Source organism: Vipera berus (assembly GCF_964194415.1).
Source record: "Vipera berus genome assembly, chromosome: 7".
Classification (NCBI taxonomy): domain Eukaryota; kingdom Metazoa; phylum Chordata; class Lepidosauria; order Squamata; family Viperidae; genus Vipera; species Vipera berus.
In genome coordinates, this window is record NC_138209.1 from 58,925,820 (window position 1) to 58,943,448 (window position 17,629).

Consider the following 17,629-nt stretch of genomic DNA (forward strand, 5'->3'; position numbering starts at 1 on the left):
TGGGCCCAGAACAGAGCCCTGGGGCACCCCACTACACACTTCCTTCCATGTAGATGCAGTTCCATTGAGGACCATGCTGAGTACGACCGATCAGTCAGCTACGAATCCATCTGGTGGTGATGCTATGTAACCGACATTTTTCTATGTTATCAAGTAGTAGGTTGTGATCTACTTTATCAAATGCCTTACTGAAGTCCAAGTAAATTATATCTACAGCATTCCTCTGGTCCACTAATTTTGTCATTTGGTCAAAGAATGCAATAAGATCTGTCTGGCATGATCTGTTTTTGACAAACCCATGTTGGCTTTTAGTGATGACTTTGTTTGCATCAAGGTGTTCAATGATTTGTTGTTTGATTATCTTTTCCAGAATCTTCCCAGGTATTGAGGTCAGGCTGATAGGTCTGTAGTTTCCTGGATCTATTTTTCCCCTTTTTTGAAGATGGGAACTACATCAGCTCTATTCCAGTCCTCTGGTAGTTCCCCAGTGCTCCAGGATCTTTGAAAAATATAGTTCAGTGGTTCTGAGATCACATCTGCCAGTTCCTTGAGAACCTTGGGGTGTAATCCATCTGGTCCTGGTGATTTGAACTCATATAGGCTGGACAGGTGCTCACTTACCATTTTCTTGCCTATCTTGACTTGCATTTCTATTCTGTTTTTTATGGCACTGTTTTTGATAGGTTGGTCTGTTTTTTCCCTTTGTGTAAAGACACATGCAAAAAAACCGAGTTAAATAGTTCTGCTTTCTCCCTGTTGCTTGTCACCTTCTTGCCACTTTCCCCCACTGGTATTGATGTTAGACTGATTGGTCTGTAGTTTCCTGGGTCTGTTTATTTCCCTTTCTTGAAGATGGGAACCACATCAGCCCTTTTCCAATCATCAGGTATTTCCCTGGTGCTTCAGGATTTTTGAAAGAGATGGTACAATGGTTGTGAGATAACATCTGCCAACTCCTTCAGAACTGTGAAGATTTTATTGAGTCTTCACAACTTCTTTTCCGCAGCGAGAGATAAGTCAGATGGCTGGAGGCACATTCCTTTCTCACCTCAGGTTGTCATCAAGGGAGAAACAGTTCAAAGAGCATGTAGAAGCAGCAGAGAGGTTACAATGTAGCAAAGTGAAAAAAACCTCCCTCCTACCCCTCAGGAGAATGGCAAAACCCAAAGAAAGAAATGAAAAGAAATGAATTAAGACCTCCCACCCAGGAATGAAATGGGTTCTGACATGCTGCCTCCCTTAAAAAAAGAAAGCGCCACCTGTAGAAAGATAAAACAAAGAGAGATAGATACAAATATTAGTCTGGTTTATCTGGATATGCAGCATGAAATTTACTAAGCAATCTGGGGGCTCTAATATGATGTTTCTGAACCCATTTATTTTGGGAAGGAGGGAGGTGTTTCCATGCTACCAAGTATTGGGCGGAACCATGATGTTTCCTGGAGTCTAGGATCTCCTTGATTTCAAATTGCTGTTCACCTTCTACCATGATTGTAGGAGGGGAAGGAGCTGCAGCTGGCCTTAAGGGCGACTGCAGTTTGCTTTTCAGAAGGCTGCAGTGAAAAATTGGGTGAACCTGACTGAGTGTCTTAGGGAGCTCCAATTCTACTGTGACAGAATTGATTATTATTCTAATGGAAAATGGCCCCACAAATTTTGGCCCTAGCTTCTTTGACGGCTCCTGGGATTTTAGGTATTTTGTTGACAGATAACCTTTCTCTCCTACTTGAAATGGTTTGGGTTCACTTCATTTCTTATCTACCTGGAATTTATATGCTTCCCTAGCCTCCTCTAAAGCCTTCCCTACAACCAGCCAGGTATTTTGTAATTGTGCAATCCCTTCTTTCAGGCCAGGGATGGTCGGTTCACTCGATGTTAATTTGGGCATTGGGTTGAAACTTTGTCCTGTTGCAACTTGGAAAGGAGTGTAGCCCATGCTGGAATGTACTGCATTGTTATAAGCAACTTCTGTGAACGGGAGTAGTTTGATCCAATTTTCTTGCTGGTAATTAATGAAACATCTTAGGTACTGCTCCAGTACTGAGTTCGACCGTTCAGTCCCACCATTAGTTTGCGGATGATGACTAGATGACAACCCCTGAGTGATCCCCAATAGTACCAGGAATGCTTTCCAAAACTCTGATGTGAATTTTACTCTCCTGACTGATATGATTTGTTGTGGAGCCCCATGAAGTTGATTAATATTTTGGAGAAATAACTTTGCAAGTGTCTTTGTATTAGGGATTTTTTGGCATGGGATAAAGTGTACTTATTTAGAATACAAATCCATCACGATCCAAATGACTGTGTTCCCCCCACTTTCTTGTAACTCCACAATAAAGTCCATAGAAATTTCTTATTAGAGGTTTGGAGTTAAAAGGTGAAACATATAAATTACAAGCATTTGCTGATGATTTGGTATTCATTTTGGAAGATCCTTTGAAGATGATTCCAGAATTGTGGAAGAAATTGGGACAATATGGTGAAGTAGCGGGATTAAAAATTAATAAGGAAAAAACTAAAATAATAGTGAAAAATGTTACGGATAAGCAAAAAAATCGAATATCAGAGGTGATAGAGGTACAGATAGTGAAAAAGGTAAAATATTTGGGTATATATTTATCAGCTAAATGTTCAACATTAAAAGAAGACAACTATATAAGACTATTGAAACAAAGTTAGACCTGGAAAAATGGAAGAATTTAAAATTGTCCTTACTAGGAAGGATAGCTACAATTAAAATGAATATATTGCCTAAGATTTTATTTTTGTTTCAGACAATCCCGATAAAACTTGGGGGACTTTTTTTAAAGAGTTGGACTCTTTAGTTTTGAAGTTTATATGGCAGGGGAAAAAGCTAGAATAAAAAAGAAAACTTTGCAAGATACTAAAGAAAATGGGGGTTTTGGTTTACCTGAGTGGACTTTGTATTATCAAGCATCAGTGTTGACATGGGTGAAAGAATGGATGATGCTTAGGAATAAAAGGTTGTTATGCTTGGAGGGACATGATTTACAGTTGGGATGGCACGCGTTTTTATGGTATGGGAAAAACAAAATTCATAGATATTTTCAAAACCACTGTATTAGAAATGCTTTGATAACTGTATGGGAAAAAATCAAAATGAAAATATATGTAAAAATTCCAGGGTGGTTATCAACAATTGAAGCTTTTTCACATGTAAACTTGTTAGATTTTGAAAAAACGTGGACATATAAAGATATTTTAAATATTGATGGGACATTAAAATCGAAGCAAGAACTGGAACATCAGGGTATCAACATGTCATGGTGGGTACGATTACAAATACAAAATAGATATGAAAAAGATATGAAAATGTATGGATTTTATAAAGAACAAAACGTGTTTGATAAGATATTACTAACGTCTCATGAGAAATTAATTTAAAAAATGTATAATTTTTTGTTAACTTTAGAGATGGAAAGTGAACATATTAAAGGGACAATGACAAGATGGGCGGAGAATTTTGGTTATACTATAGAGTTAGAAGAATGGCAAAAATTGTGGGAGAGAAATTATAAATTAACAATGTCAACTGCATGTAAAGAAAATCTGTATAAAATGTTTTATAGATGGCATTTACCTCCAGCCAGATTAGCAAAAATGTTTAAAAATGTATCAGGCAAATGTTGGAAATGTAAACATAATATAGGTACATATTACCTATATTATTGGTGGACATGTGATAAAGTAAAAGCTTATTGGAGAAAAATACATGCTTGGCTAGAAAATATATTAGGAGAACATGTACCATTTAATCCCGAATTATTTTTATTAGGTATATTACCAGAAAAGACTGATAAACAAAATACATACTTGGTTCTACATATCATAACCGCAGCAAGAATAGGTTATGCACAATGCTGGAAAAATGAATAAGTACCATCAGAAGAAGAGCTAATAAAGAAGATATTGGAATGCACAGAGATGGACAGACTAACTATGAGACTAAAAGACAAAGAAGAAACAGAATATTATGAAAGCTGGAATTTATTTTATAAATGGTTGGAAAAAAGAACCAAAGAGTAAAATTTGTATATGTATTAATGAATCATGAACTCAGTTCGCACGTTGTTTGGAAAATTAACATGTGTGTGTAAAGAATAAAAATGAAATATATAAAAATAATAAAAAAAAATAAATTTCTTTCCAAGGTGCTGATGGGGTCGCTACTGTTTGCAACAAGCCTGGGGTCTTCCTTTATCTCCTCTTAGCTGCAGCACATATTGGGCAACTAGCCACATAGCTTTCAATGTCCTTTTTTATAGACGGCCACCAAAACTGCCATTTCACTAGGTGTAAAGTTTTTACAAACCCAAAATGACCAGTTGATTTTGAGTGATGGCATAGCTGCATAAAAGTCAGTCTCTGGTTTTTTAGAATAAAGCATCTCTCTCACCCATGGCAGTCCATCAGTCATAGTGCATAGGTTCTTGTGGCTTAGGAACCATTCTTCGGTCTCTGGCGCTTTTTGAATTCAATACCTGCTTGGCTTGCTAGAGGCTTCTGGATTTTGGCTTACACTCAGCTGGTGAATTGCGCTGCCAACTGTTTTGATGGCATGAGTGGGTCTGTTATCTCTGTCCTAATACTGTTGTATTATGGCAATGTGGACAATCCATCAGCTAGGAAATTCTTAAGTGCTTTAGGGTGAAATTAAATTGGTGGAAATGCTGCTACCACTTCGCTTGTTTAGGGGCTAGTTTTCTAGGCATCTTTAGGGCTTCTAGGTTTTTGTGGTCAGTCCATACCTGGAAGGAGATTTTGTTCCCTTCTGGGAAATGCCGCCAGGTTAGGAGTGCCCATTTGACAGCATATGCCTCCTTCTCCCAGACTGCCCAACTCTACTCTGTCTCTGTGAGTTTCCTCGATGTGTACGTGCAAGGCTTCATTCCATTAGTACTGCCCCCATGGCTACATCACTGGCATTAGCTTGAATCATGAATGGTTTATCAGTATCAGGGTGTTTTCGAACTGGTTCTGCAGAAAATAGTCTTTTCAGTCTTTCAAATGTGGTTTGACATTCTACTGTCCATTTCAAAGCCTTCAGCTTCCCTTCCCCTTTGGTTTTTAGTAAGTTAGTAATGGCAATGTGATCTGTGCGAAAGAAGGAATTAATTGCCGGTAAAAATTAGCAAATCTGAGGAAGCTTTGTAATTGCTTCCTGGTGCAGGGTGGAGCCTACTCTAATACAGCGTGGACCTCCCTCCTTCCTTCCGCTGGTGGGGGGTTGTGTCTCACTCCTTGCAGCCCCACGCCTTCAACAGAGACCTTCTGCAATGGCAGGCTGCATACTAATGAAAGCTGTTTTTTTTGGAGTACTTGTTTCTTTTTCTCAATGAGCTGCCAATCGCATCATACCCTTCCCCCCTCAGCTCCCTTCCCCAGCCCATGGAAGGCTGCAAGAAGCTCCCATTGCAGCTTCTCTTATCTCTCCCGTTCTTTTCCTCCCCAATGTCACAGTGTGGAGCTGCAAGAAGTGAGAAACACACACACACCGCCCTGCACGTGTGCACACACACTCACACAAACACATGCGCGGGTTCTGGGAGAGGTAAGCTGAGAGCCATACAGATACAACTTGGTGTGGAATGTGGTCAGCCTTAGATCTACAATGCTGCCCTGGAGCCAGCGAGGGGCCACCTACTGCCCCCCCCCCCGAGCCTGCACCCAGGAGGTGTCATGCATGTGAGGGCTGGCATCCTGGGTGAAAGGGAAACACTCAGAATGCAGTCCCCAGGGACAGCAGGCCTCACATGCTTGCTGCCTCCTGTGTGCATGCCCGGAGAGAGAGGCAGGAGTGATTCTTCGCTGGTTCCAAGGCAGTACTGCGGATCTAAGGCTGACCATGTGGTAGATCAGTGCCTGGTTGGCCTGGGCCATTTCTAAGGTGGCTCCGCTGGCCAAATCTAACCTCATGGCAGGCTGGATTTGGCTGCAGGCCTTGTGTTTGAAATGTCTGGTCCACACTATTTGCTAGCAGAGGAGCCTTCTCTGCCACACCTCTGGTCCTATGGAACATCTTGCTTCCTGAGGCTAGATTGGCTTCCACCCTCCTGACCTTCTTTATCATGATCAGGTATATGCATATTTTTGTGGTTTTATTGCTTTTAATGTGGTGAGATGGGCAGCAAACAAATTTAATAAATAAAAATTGCTTGGTTATGGTGGTGTAGTAATCTAATACATAGATAAAATTCTCAGTATGATACAGTTGAAGTCTATGAGCAAAAATAAAAAATACATTTTTACTGCAGCTCTGTTTTATCAACATTAAGAATGTAAAACCATTTTTAAAACTGTAATTTTATAATCACTAATTTTTGTATAGAATATGCTGATTTTGACCTGTTTGCATCTGTGTGGCATACATGAACTTGAAAGGTTATCTTTCCCCTTGTGCAGAACTTATGTATTAAGAATCTTTATGCATCAGCCCTTATCTTAAGTTTATGCAATTTAGTTGTCTTGATTTTTTGTCATTAATATTGCCCTTCACATAAGTCTTTTCTTTCCAGGCTGTCCTTTTGGTGTATGATGTTACCAACCAACAGAGCTTTGAAAACTTAGAAAATTGGTACAGTGTTGTAAAGAAGGTTAATGAAGAGTCAGAAACTCAACTACATGTGGCCCTTGTAGGTAATAAAAGTAAGTTGTTAAATTGTTATTTAACTGGAATCTTTTGACATACCTAAAATGCAGATCAGCGGTATGAGCCCCAATCTTGTAGACATTGGTACATGTGTGGTCCCTTTCATTTTACTGGCACCTTGGTGCATTGATTTTGGCAGGCTCAGAACTGTAAAATGTAATATTTCATGTATTAGACCAAATGAGGAATGCTGTGTTTGACAGCAATCACAATGTTTAGTTTGATGGGGGATATCATTTCATAGAAATAACTTGCTTCAGTGATTAGCAGTATGACTTTGGGAAGTTGGGAAGTTTTGCCAATTTGTTTTCCTGATTTTATTTTTAATACAAAATGGCTTTTATTGTTTGGAATCCCTATATTTAAGCCATGACTGATCAAGAAATTGTGCCTAACTTTTTTCCTACCTTTGTTAATTGTTAAGTTAGTAACCGAGTTGTTAAGTGAATCTGGCTTCCCCATTGACTTTGCTTGTCAGAAGGTAGCAAAAGGTGATTACATGATTTTGAGACACAGCAATGGTCATAAGTATGAAGCAGTTGCCAAGCATCTGAATTTTGATCACATTTTCATGGGGAAAGGTTGTAAATGTGAAAAATTACCATAAGTAAGTTTTTTCATTGCCATTGTAACTTTGAATGGTCACTAAATGAACTATTATAAGTTGAGGTCTATCTATACCTGAATTGGTTTAAACATTGAAGAGCTTAAAAAAAATTAAAGATTGCAAGTAACAGGATAGATATGTTTCCTCCTCCTCCTTTTTCTCCCTCTCTCCCTCCTTCCCCAATGCTATTATAAACCTTAGTTTCCTTGCAGACATTTTTAAAACTTTTTTTACTTGGCTATTCAGTTTGTCAAAAATAAGACTGTTGAATGGTAAAACAATAAAACATTGATTTTATTAGAACAGGGGTCTCCAAACTTGGCAACTTTAAAACCTGTGGACTTCGGCTGCCAGAATTCCTCAGGCAAACATGCTGAGGAGTTGAAGTCCACAAATCTTAAAGTTGCCAAGTTTGGAAACCCCTGTATTAGAACAATAAGAACGGGGCTCTGAGGTGGTGGTGTGTGTGTGTGAATCTCACTCTCTGGGCTGCGAAGCGTAGAGCAATTGCGGTGTGGGGTGCAGACAACACGCAGGTAAGAGAATTGATAATGAGAAAGACACAGGCGGAAATGGCTCCAGGACAGCTGGGGGTCTGGAGCCACCTCGGGTGCTCACTAGCAGCCTGACGAGGCAGTGGATTCACGTACCAGCTGCCCCTCCTTCTTCCCTGCATGGTTGACCAGTCGGAACAGCAGAAGCCACCCCCGTCAGATCCGTCGAGTGGATGCGGCTGGGCAAGGGCTTCCTTCTGGCTGTCCTGGAGCCGTTTCCACCCACGCCGATGGGGCTCTGTGGCCAGTCCACCATTATGCAGGACAGCCAGCATGCTGCTAGCTGGCCTCTGTGCAGGGGCTGATAGTGTCAGGCAGCAGATCCAGAAGTGAAGCTCTGCTGACCATCCTTGTACTGGTGGGGGGGTGGCGGGGGAAGGCAGGATCTGCCATGCGGCCACCCTTTGCAGCTGCTGCCACACATTGTCTCATGTGCGCCTCCGGGCCATGCATGCGGGACAATGTGGGGTGGCAGCGGGGAGGGGAGGGCATGTGCCACAGTCACCTTCCTCCGCAGCTGCACCCACCAGCGCGAGGATGGTTGGCACAGCTTTGCTTCCAGATGTGCAGCCGAATGGGCTTGGCAATGCAGGCATCACTGCCACCGCCTCTTGCTTCCTTGTGTGGTTGACCGGTCAAGGGGCTCAGAGCAGCAGCAACCGCCTCTGTCAGAGCCACCGTGTAGACAGGGCCCGCACCAGGTGAGGGCTCCTTTCTCGCCATCCCGGGGCCGTCTCTGCCAATGCTGATGGGTTTCAACTGTGGGAGATGGTGGGTCTGATTCCCCCCTGCCAATCCCCCCCCAGCCCCCTGCCCGGTGCCCCTTCTATGCAATCCTACGTGACTGCAGTGTGGATGAGAGGCTCGGCTGGCGGGGGGGTGGCTTTCCTCCACGGAGGCATCCCAGCCCTCCTGTCCCCCCAGCCAGACCCCCTTGCCTTCCCTCAGCCAGGACCTGATGACCCCCACCCTCCTTCCCCCTCCCCAGTTGACCCTCCCAAGCAGCCCAGCCCGACCTAAACAGAGGGAAGGCGAGGCAAATAACTGGTTGTTAAAATGATTGTAAACCCACCACTGGTCGCTTCCAAAGACTGCTCACTCACTCTCCCACCAAAACTGCTCCTTTTATAGGTTCCCTGACCCCGCCCAGCTCTCACAGCTGTTCCCGGACTGTGCATGCATGGAGAGGGGGAGGGGAGGAGCCCGGCAATGATGTGCGTGCCCACAGGGATGGCTCTGTGTGCTACCTGTGGCACGTGTGCCATAGGTTTGCCACCACTGGTCTAATTTATGGACAAAGCTACAGCTAGTGGTGCATGCTTAGAGGAATAGTTTCATGGAAAATTGAGCCAACTTGGTATCCTAATTCATGTAGAGAAACTATTTTTTTCCCTGTAAGAAAAGTTTAGCAAAATTAGAAATATAGGCATTGCAGTCCTATGGATTGGTTTTCATTCATACTGTCTGAAGCAATTTTCACTCATATTGTCAATGAATTGTAGCATTGATTGAAGGAAATTTTTAAAAGTAAACTAGCTTTATGTTGGTGACTGACACAGACATTACTTATGAACTTTCAAGTTATGAACTTTCACTGATCCAAACAAACTTATCTACAATTCCATCCAGAATGTCCCAGAAATCAAAAGATTTGTTTACAGTGTGCCACATATATGTATGCTTGTTTGGACTTGTGAACAAAATGAACTTATGACCAATGTCCCAGAACATAATCTAATAGTAAATAGAGCACTGTTGGTACAGCTGCACTTGTTAAAATAAATACTTCTTATTGGTCCCCCTTAGGGTCACATTTAAGTTGCAAAAACCTATGAGCACAGAAGTTGTTCCATCCTCATCATCCAGCAGAACCCAAGAGATCTATAAGTCGAGACTAAAAGAATATGTCAAGTGACATAGTGCTGATCAACATAAACAATATATTAATCATTATGCAAATGGCTGTCCTCAGCAGCAGGAATTTTTGTCCAAATGATGAAATGAGCATTGTGGTATCGCATTGCAAGCTTTGTCCTTTACAAAATCTACTAATAGTGCTAATCATCATAATCAACATGCAAATTCAAAAGTGGCAGAGCTTGCATTGCCACATTGCAATATATAGGACATAGAATAATAAGGTTCGAAGGAACCTTGGAGGTCTTCTAGTTCAAGCAGGAGATCCTAGACCAGAGGACCACAAACTTTGGTCTGTGGACTGGTTTTGAGCTACAGCATGCTAGCAACTGTGCCATGCAAACAAGTGAAGCCTCATCCGCAGGATGCAGTCAGCACGCAAAACCCATGCCCCCTCCGGTCTGCGGAAAAACCTTTTTCCATGGAACTGGTCCCTGGTGCCCAAAAGGATGGGGCTGCTTTTTTAGACAAATGGCTGTTCAATTTCTTTTTAAAAACTCCCAGTTTGGAGCAGAAACAACCTCTGAAGACAAGCCGTTCCACTGATTAATTGTTCCACTGATTAACTGTTCTCATTGTTAAGAACTGGATTGGATCTCTCTGATAAGTTTCCAACCGTTACTTCTTGTCCCACCCTCAGGTGCTTTGGAGAATAGGTCGACCCCCTCCTGTCCGTCGCAGTTCCTTAAATATTGGAAGACTGCTATCAAGTCACCCCTGGTCTTTCTCTTTGTTATACTAGATGTACATAGTTCATTCAACTATACAGTTTTATCCTTCAGTCCCCCTAATCATTTTTGTTGATCTTTTCTACACTCTTTCTAGAATCTCAACTTTTGTATCATGGTGACCAAAACTGAGCACACTATTCCAAGTGTAGTAAATGTAATATTCCAGGTAGTAGTAGTAGTAGAAACAGGGAGTAGTAGGAGGACCAGAAGTAGGAGTAGCTGTGGAGAAGAGTGAATAATGAGTAATAGTATGTGAGTGTGTGCATGTATTGTCAAGGGACCTGTGTTGTTGGTGTCTCTTTAATGTTCTGAGCCCACCAAATAGGCTATAGTTAAAATCATTATTCAGTAGTTTAGAGCTGATCTTAGTAACTTCCTTCACCTTTCCACTTGTTTTGTATTATCTTTAGTGAGAGCAAGATTTAAATTATGTTTACTGTTGTTTAAAACCTAGTTATTAACTACTACTATGAATTAATAAAATACTTTTGTAGCATAGGGACTGCTTTATATTTTTCTTCTTCCTGACAGACTCCACTGGTGTTTCCTCCATTTATCATATTTATAAGCAACACACTTAAGTGTCAAGTCAACATTCTTGCTGGATAAATAGTGACCTAAAATTAACCTTGCTGCATGGGAGCTGCTGTTACTTGATTTACAACTGGTTGGAAGACCTGAGACCAGCTCTTATCAGCAATTTATGGAAAGGGTAGGGATTATCAGGCAGCAGTATATGGTAGATGAATGAGTGTTGTCTTTTCACACTGATATTAACCAGATCCTTTTCTAAGCAAAGCCCAATAAGTCAGGTTTTAAATAGTCTTTGTGACAGATGGATCTGAAAAAAGAGTGCATCAGTGCCAATTAAAAATGTTGATGGTATATTTGTCCGAGTGATGATTAATTGATTTTGGAGTGTGGTCTGGGAGCAGGAAATGTATTGTTGTAATATGAAGTTTAAAGGTTACATTTTAAAGTAACATGTAAGGTTAATGCATTGAATTATCTGAACTGTTCAAATAACCGAATTGCACTTGAGACTGCCAGTCTTGTTTTATTCCTAAGCATTCAAAAAGTTCATAGTGCTCCTGTTGGATAATGAAGACTTTTCCCTGGCAGATCAAAATACTTCATCTCTTCTTCTCAAAGGACATACCCTGCTCTGCTAGACCAAGTACAGTTGGTACTGAACCAGAGTCTCAAAAAGGGAATATGGAAAAAACAGTATCTTTTGGTCTAGCTCCATAAAAATTTCTGTCAATAATTCAGATAAAGTAAGACATATTTTGAACAGTCTCACTTCTCAAGCTAGTCAATATTTTAGATTAAACATCTAAAACTATGGATTTATAATCTTTTTCAGAATGATCCATCTTTGAGCACCCTTGGTGGCTGAATTTTTAAGAGTTGATATTGTACAGTATGATCAGATTAAAAAATGAAAATATTTAGGCAAAGTGGATTGATGTACATTCTTTTCTATTATAAATTCTGCATTCATTAATGTGTACCTCATGCAGATCAATTTCTTCCTTTATATAACAAGAACATTATGCAGTGTGAACCACCTTTTAGAATCAAAAGTAAAACATATTTCATTCTCTGATCTAGAGTAGAGATGAGCAACCCACTCTGCTCCTTTTTTGCAACTCTTAGTGTCCTTTGCTGAAATTTGGTGCTAATATATCAAATACTGAGAAGAAAATAGGTATGTGATCTGTCCCAATTTGCCCCTGTCTGGTCTTTAGCTGCTGGGAGAAAAAATAGCTTGTGGCTGCAAAATGCTGTATGCCTTGAATTTGAGAAAGTTTTTAATGTTATAGCATTTTTGTCTCTTCTTAACTAGCTGTGAACAAAATGTTCCCTCTGATTTTGATTCAATTTATGCTCCAACAGGGGAATTCAGTAGCAGCCTTGCCATATTGGGGGGAAATGATCCAATGCTACATATATGTGTGTATCTCCTATAACAGAAATATGAACAGACTCTTTTGATGCTTTGAATCTTGCTTTATTTATATTGTATATTTTCTAAGACTCCATCATTCATTTCTAATCTTGTAGTTTTCACATACGTTCTGCAGTATTGATTCTATTCATATATCCAATATTAAAAACAAAGATAACTTCTGGTGATTTATGGAAACGCCTGAGTAATTTTCTTGGCAAAAACATCAACGTGCTTTACCACTGCCTTCTTTTAAGTGTTTTACAGCTTCTCAGTCCAGCTGACATCCTTGGAATTTCCTGGTGGAATCCCTTTTTTTATTGAAAAGTTTTATAATACATTTTTGTAATGTATCTCCCCAAACCCCCAACCCTCCCCTCCCCCCTCCCCGACTTCCCAGAGCAAAATACAGGGTATAAAAATACAAACAAACATAATCTAAAATATGCAAACAACAATAAAATATTAAATTCTATCGCACTTTAACTCTTGGTAAAATAACTACGAGCTAGTTATACATCATATATATCTGCTACTTATTCAAATGCTAAGTGAAACTTTTTAGTCCCATATTTATTCTGGATGTAATCAATCCATCTTCTCCACTCCACAATGTATCTCTGTTGCGATTGGTCTTTCAAATACGCTGAGATCTTTGCCATTTCTGCCAATTTAGAAACTTTTAAAGTCCATTCTTCTATAGTCGGCAGTTCTTCCTTCTTCCAATATTGCGCTACTAAAAGTCTCGCTGCCGTAATTAAATTCAACATCAACTTAGTGTCCACAACGGTGGTATCTGTGATAATACCCAATACAAACAGTTGCGGAGAAAACTTTATCCTTTTCTTGAATATTTTTTGCATGTTCCACCAAATTTTAATCCAAAAAGCTTTAACCTTTTTACATGTCCACCATATATGAAAATACGTTGCATCCTCACAACCACACCTCCAACATTTGGGCTGGCAGTTCGGATACATACTTGCTAATTTTTTAGGATCTAAGTGCCACCTATAAAACATTTTATAAAAATTCTCTCTTAAATTTTGGGCCTGTGTAAATTTTACATTTCTAACCCAGATCTTTTCCCAAGTATCCATTGTAATAACTTCTTGAAAATTCTGAGCCCACTTTATCATACAATCTTTAACAAGTTCCGTCTCTGAATCAATTTCTATCAATGCAATATATATCCTTTTTATATGTGCTTGACCTTGATCTCTAATTTGCTTTACCAAATTTTCATCAATCATTGAAAAACCAATTTTCTGGTCCTCTTTCCATGTAGCCTGTAATTGCCCATACTGAAACCAGGTTTGTACAATCTTCTCTTCTTTTAAAATATTATATGATTTAAATTGCCATACATTCCTCTCAAAACTTAAAATTTCCTTATATGTAGTCACATCATGTTTAAATCCAACATTTATATTTTCTATTGCGTGTTTAGGTATTTCCCAAATAGGTATCTTATAATTTAACTTATGTCTATACTTTTTCCAAACTCGCAACAGAGCATACCTTAAAATATGTATCTTAAACACATTATCCACCTTCTTATCATACAATAAATATGCATGCCATCCAAATAACAAATCATGACCCTCAAGATTTAATAATCTTGCTTGTGTTAAATTAAACCAGTCGCTTATCGCTGACAAAGCAGCAGCCTCATAATATAATTTGAAATTAGGCATTTTAAGACCACCTCTTTCACGCGTATCTTGTATTATCTTAAATTTAACTCGTGGCTTTTTCCCTGCCCAAACAAATTTATTAACTCCTTTTTGCCATTCCTCCAAGTTTAAATCCTTTTTAAGTATAGGTATCATTTGAAATAAAAATAAAAATTTTGGCAAAACATTCATTTTCACTGCTGCGATTCTTCCCAGTAAAGATAATTGTAATTTTTTCCAACTGTCTAATTCTTTTTGTACTTTTCCCCATAACTTTTCATAATTATTTTTATATAACTTCACATTTGAAGCTGACAAATATATCCCCAAGTATTTAACCCTTTTAACTATTATTTCAAATCCCGTTAGCTCTTCTAAAACAGCCTTTTGTGATACTGTCATATTTTTAGACAATATTTTAGTTTTTTGTATATTGATCTTAAATCCAGAAACTTTCCCATATTGCGTTATTATCTCCATCAATTCTACAACTGAATAATCGGGCTGAGTTACTGTAACAACCAGATCATCTTCAAACGCCCTCAATCTATAATCCTGATCTCTTATTTGAATTCCCTTAATTTTATCCGAATCACGTATTTTAATCAGTAATATTTCCAATGTTAAAACAAATAATAGAGGTGACAACGGGCACCCCTGCCTTGTACCCTTTTCAATATTACATAATTCAGTCAGGCTATTATTAACTATTATACGGGCTGTTTGCTTTTGATATATTGCCCTAATTGGTTGTAAAAATTTATCCCCAAATTCCATTTTCTCTAATACTTTCATCAAAAATTGCCAATCCAATTGATCAAAGGCTTTTTCAGCATCCAAAAAGATCAGCACTGCGGGGATCTGATTGTTTCTTTCCAAAAATTCCAATAAATCTACAATATGTCTCACATTGTTCTTCATTTGTCTACCACTTATAAATCCAGTTTGATCACCATGAATTACTTGTTGTATTACCCTCATTAATCTGTTAGCTAAAACTTTTGCAAATATCTTATAGTCCATATTCAAAAGTGATATTGGCCTATAATTTTTGGCTTGGGTGACATCCTGGTCTTCCTTCGGGATCAAAGAAATAAAAGCAGTTTTCCAAGATGGAGGTACCCCTTCTCCCATTTGAATTGTCTGAAACAATTCCCTTAATGGCTTTACCATTTCTAACTGTAAATTTTTATAATACACAGCAGTCAATCCGTCAGTACCCAGCGCTTTACCCACTTTCAATTGTTTGATTGCTAAAAAAATTTCTTCATCAGTTATCAATTGATTCATCCCTTCCTTTTGTTCTTGCGTAAGAAGAGGAATATTAGCTCTTGTCAAATAATTATCTATATCTACATCTCTAATCTTATCTCTAGCATACAACTTAGAATAAAAATCAACAAAAGTCTTTTTAATAAGACTCTGCTGGTACACTACTTTACCCTTATGTTCTATTCTATCTATATTAGAAGCCCTTTGCTTCTTCCTTAACAAGTAAGCTAACCATCTACCTGGTTTATTAGCATTACAAAAAGTATTATGTCTAGCATACCGTAAATTAGTTGCCACTTGATCTGCCATTAACTTATCAAACTGACCCCTTAATAAAGTAATTACCTCTTTAATCTTCCCATCAGATGGATTCAAAATTAAAGCCTTTTCTTTTTCCTTAATTTCATCCTCTAATTCTTTCCTCCTAAATTCCAATTTACGTCTATATTTATTGTTCAAATATATTAATACACCTCTCATATAAGCTTTACTTGCATCCCAAACCATCTCAATAGTAGTACCTTTATGCATATTAATTTTAAAAAATTCCTTCATCTGTTTTTTACACTCTTCCACATTTTCCTGGTATCTAAACAAATTTTCATTTAAGCGCCAGGACCGTCTATCCCTATTATCTTTTTCTATCTCTAACCATACTGGACTATGATCAGATATAGTTCTTGGGCAAATCTTGATCTTCTTAATCCTAGAAAAAAAATCATTAGTAATTAATACAAAATCAATCCTAGAAAAAGATTTATTTTTTTATTTTAATTCCATTTATATCCCGCCCTTCTCCGAAGACTCAGGGCGGCTTACAAGCTTAGCAGTAGCCTTCATTCTATGTATATGCCTGCTTATTAGGGCTTTCACACACACACACACACCCAAGCGGCATTATTACAAAGTCAGCTTAATTGCCCCCAACAATCTGGGTCCTCATTTTACCTACCTCGGAAGGATGGAAGGCTGAGTCAACCTTGAGCCTGGTGGGATGCGAACCTGATTGATGCCTGTCGGAGAAAAAAGTAAAGTCTTTTTCTTTCAAATTCCTTTCTCTCCAAACGTCTCTCAATTCCAAGTCATCCTTCATTTCAAAAAAAGATTTAGGCAGTTTAGCATGACCTGGGGTGCTTTAAAAAAAACCTTGTCCATTTGTACATCCAGAACGCCATTCCAGTCTCCCATCAAGATACAAGATTTATAATCCCACTGAATAATCTTGCTGTGTAGTAAACTGTAAAAATCTCCTTGTTGTTGATTAGGAGCATATAGTCCAACCAAAAGCGTTTTCTTGCCTTCTATTAACAGTTCAATTATAACATATCTTCCTTGTTTATCTGCTTCAATTAAAGCCGCTGTCAAAGTGTTCTTAACGTAAATAACCACTCCATTTTTCTTATCAGTTGCAGAAACAATAAACTGTGTACCCAACCTCGAGTTTAACAAATACTTTTGATCCGTGGCTCTAATATGTGTTTCTTGTAGACAAATAACATCATTCTTAAATTGCTTTAAATATTGAAATACTTTCTTTCTCTTCTGTGGTGAATTTAGACCATTAACATTCCAGGTTAGAAACTTTGTCGCCATCTTTCGCGACCTGAAGCTTTTGGAGCGCTTCTTCCAAAATCACCTGCACTCTCTTTGGTCGCGCTCCTCCCACTGCTTCACTATAAGTAAGTTTTTGAGGTGCCGTCATAACTCTCTGCTGTTCTTGTTCTTGCTCTTGTCTCATTCGTCTAGCAGCAGCACGTGTCATTCTTTGGTCTCTAACCTCCTCCGATGATACTGAAATTTGATCCACTCCTGTAACTTTCTGAAATTCTCCATGTTTCAGCTGCGTAACTCCTTCAGCACCTTGTGCATTCTTACTTTGTAATTGACGCTCTCCCTCACCATTCTTCTTTTTGGATTCCAAAAGTGGTATAGGGACTGCCTTTAAAACATTGGCATAGAAATCACGTGCCTGTAACACTGTAAGAAGACGATGTCTCATGCCTGCATACATCACCACCATACCCACTGGAATCTCCCATCTGAACTGAATATCCCGTCTTCTTAATTCTTCTGCCAAAAAAGCAAACTCCTTTCTTCTTAAAATCTTTGGAGGGATCTCTTTTAAAATCAAAACTTCTTGCTCTGCAATTGCAAATTTACTATTATAAAAAGCTTGAATGACCTCATTTCTAATTGCTCTCTTTGTAAAATAAACCACCACATCTCTAGGTAATTTCCTTTGTCTTGC

The 17,629-nt window shown here is 39.0% G+C and overlaps 1 protein-coding gene across 6 annotated transcripts in view; it reads left to right on the forward strand.

Annotated features, from left to right (window-relative positions):
* Positions 1 to 17,629, forward strand: part of RAB28 (RAB28, member RAS oncogene family) — a 161,409-nt gene that overhangs the window by 67,595 nt on the left and 76,185 nt on the right. For 4 of the 6 annotated variants that reach the window (XM_081332400.1, XM_081332402.1, XM_081332404.1 and 1 more), the window contains one exon: positions 6,540 to 6,669. In XM_081332400.1, the coding sequence (XP_081188526.1) occupies positions 6,540 to 6,669 (130 nt within the window). The remainder of the gene's footprint in view (positions 1 to 6,539; positions 6,670 to 17,629) is intronic. The other 2 variants (XM_081332401.1, XM_081332403.1) reach the window with 1 other exon arrangement.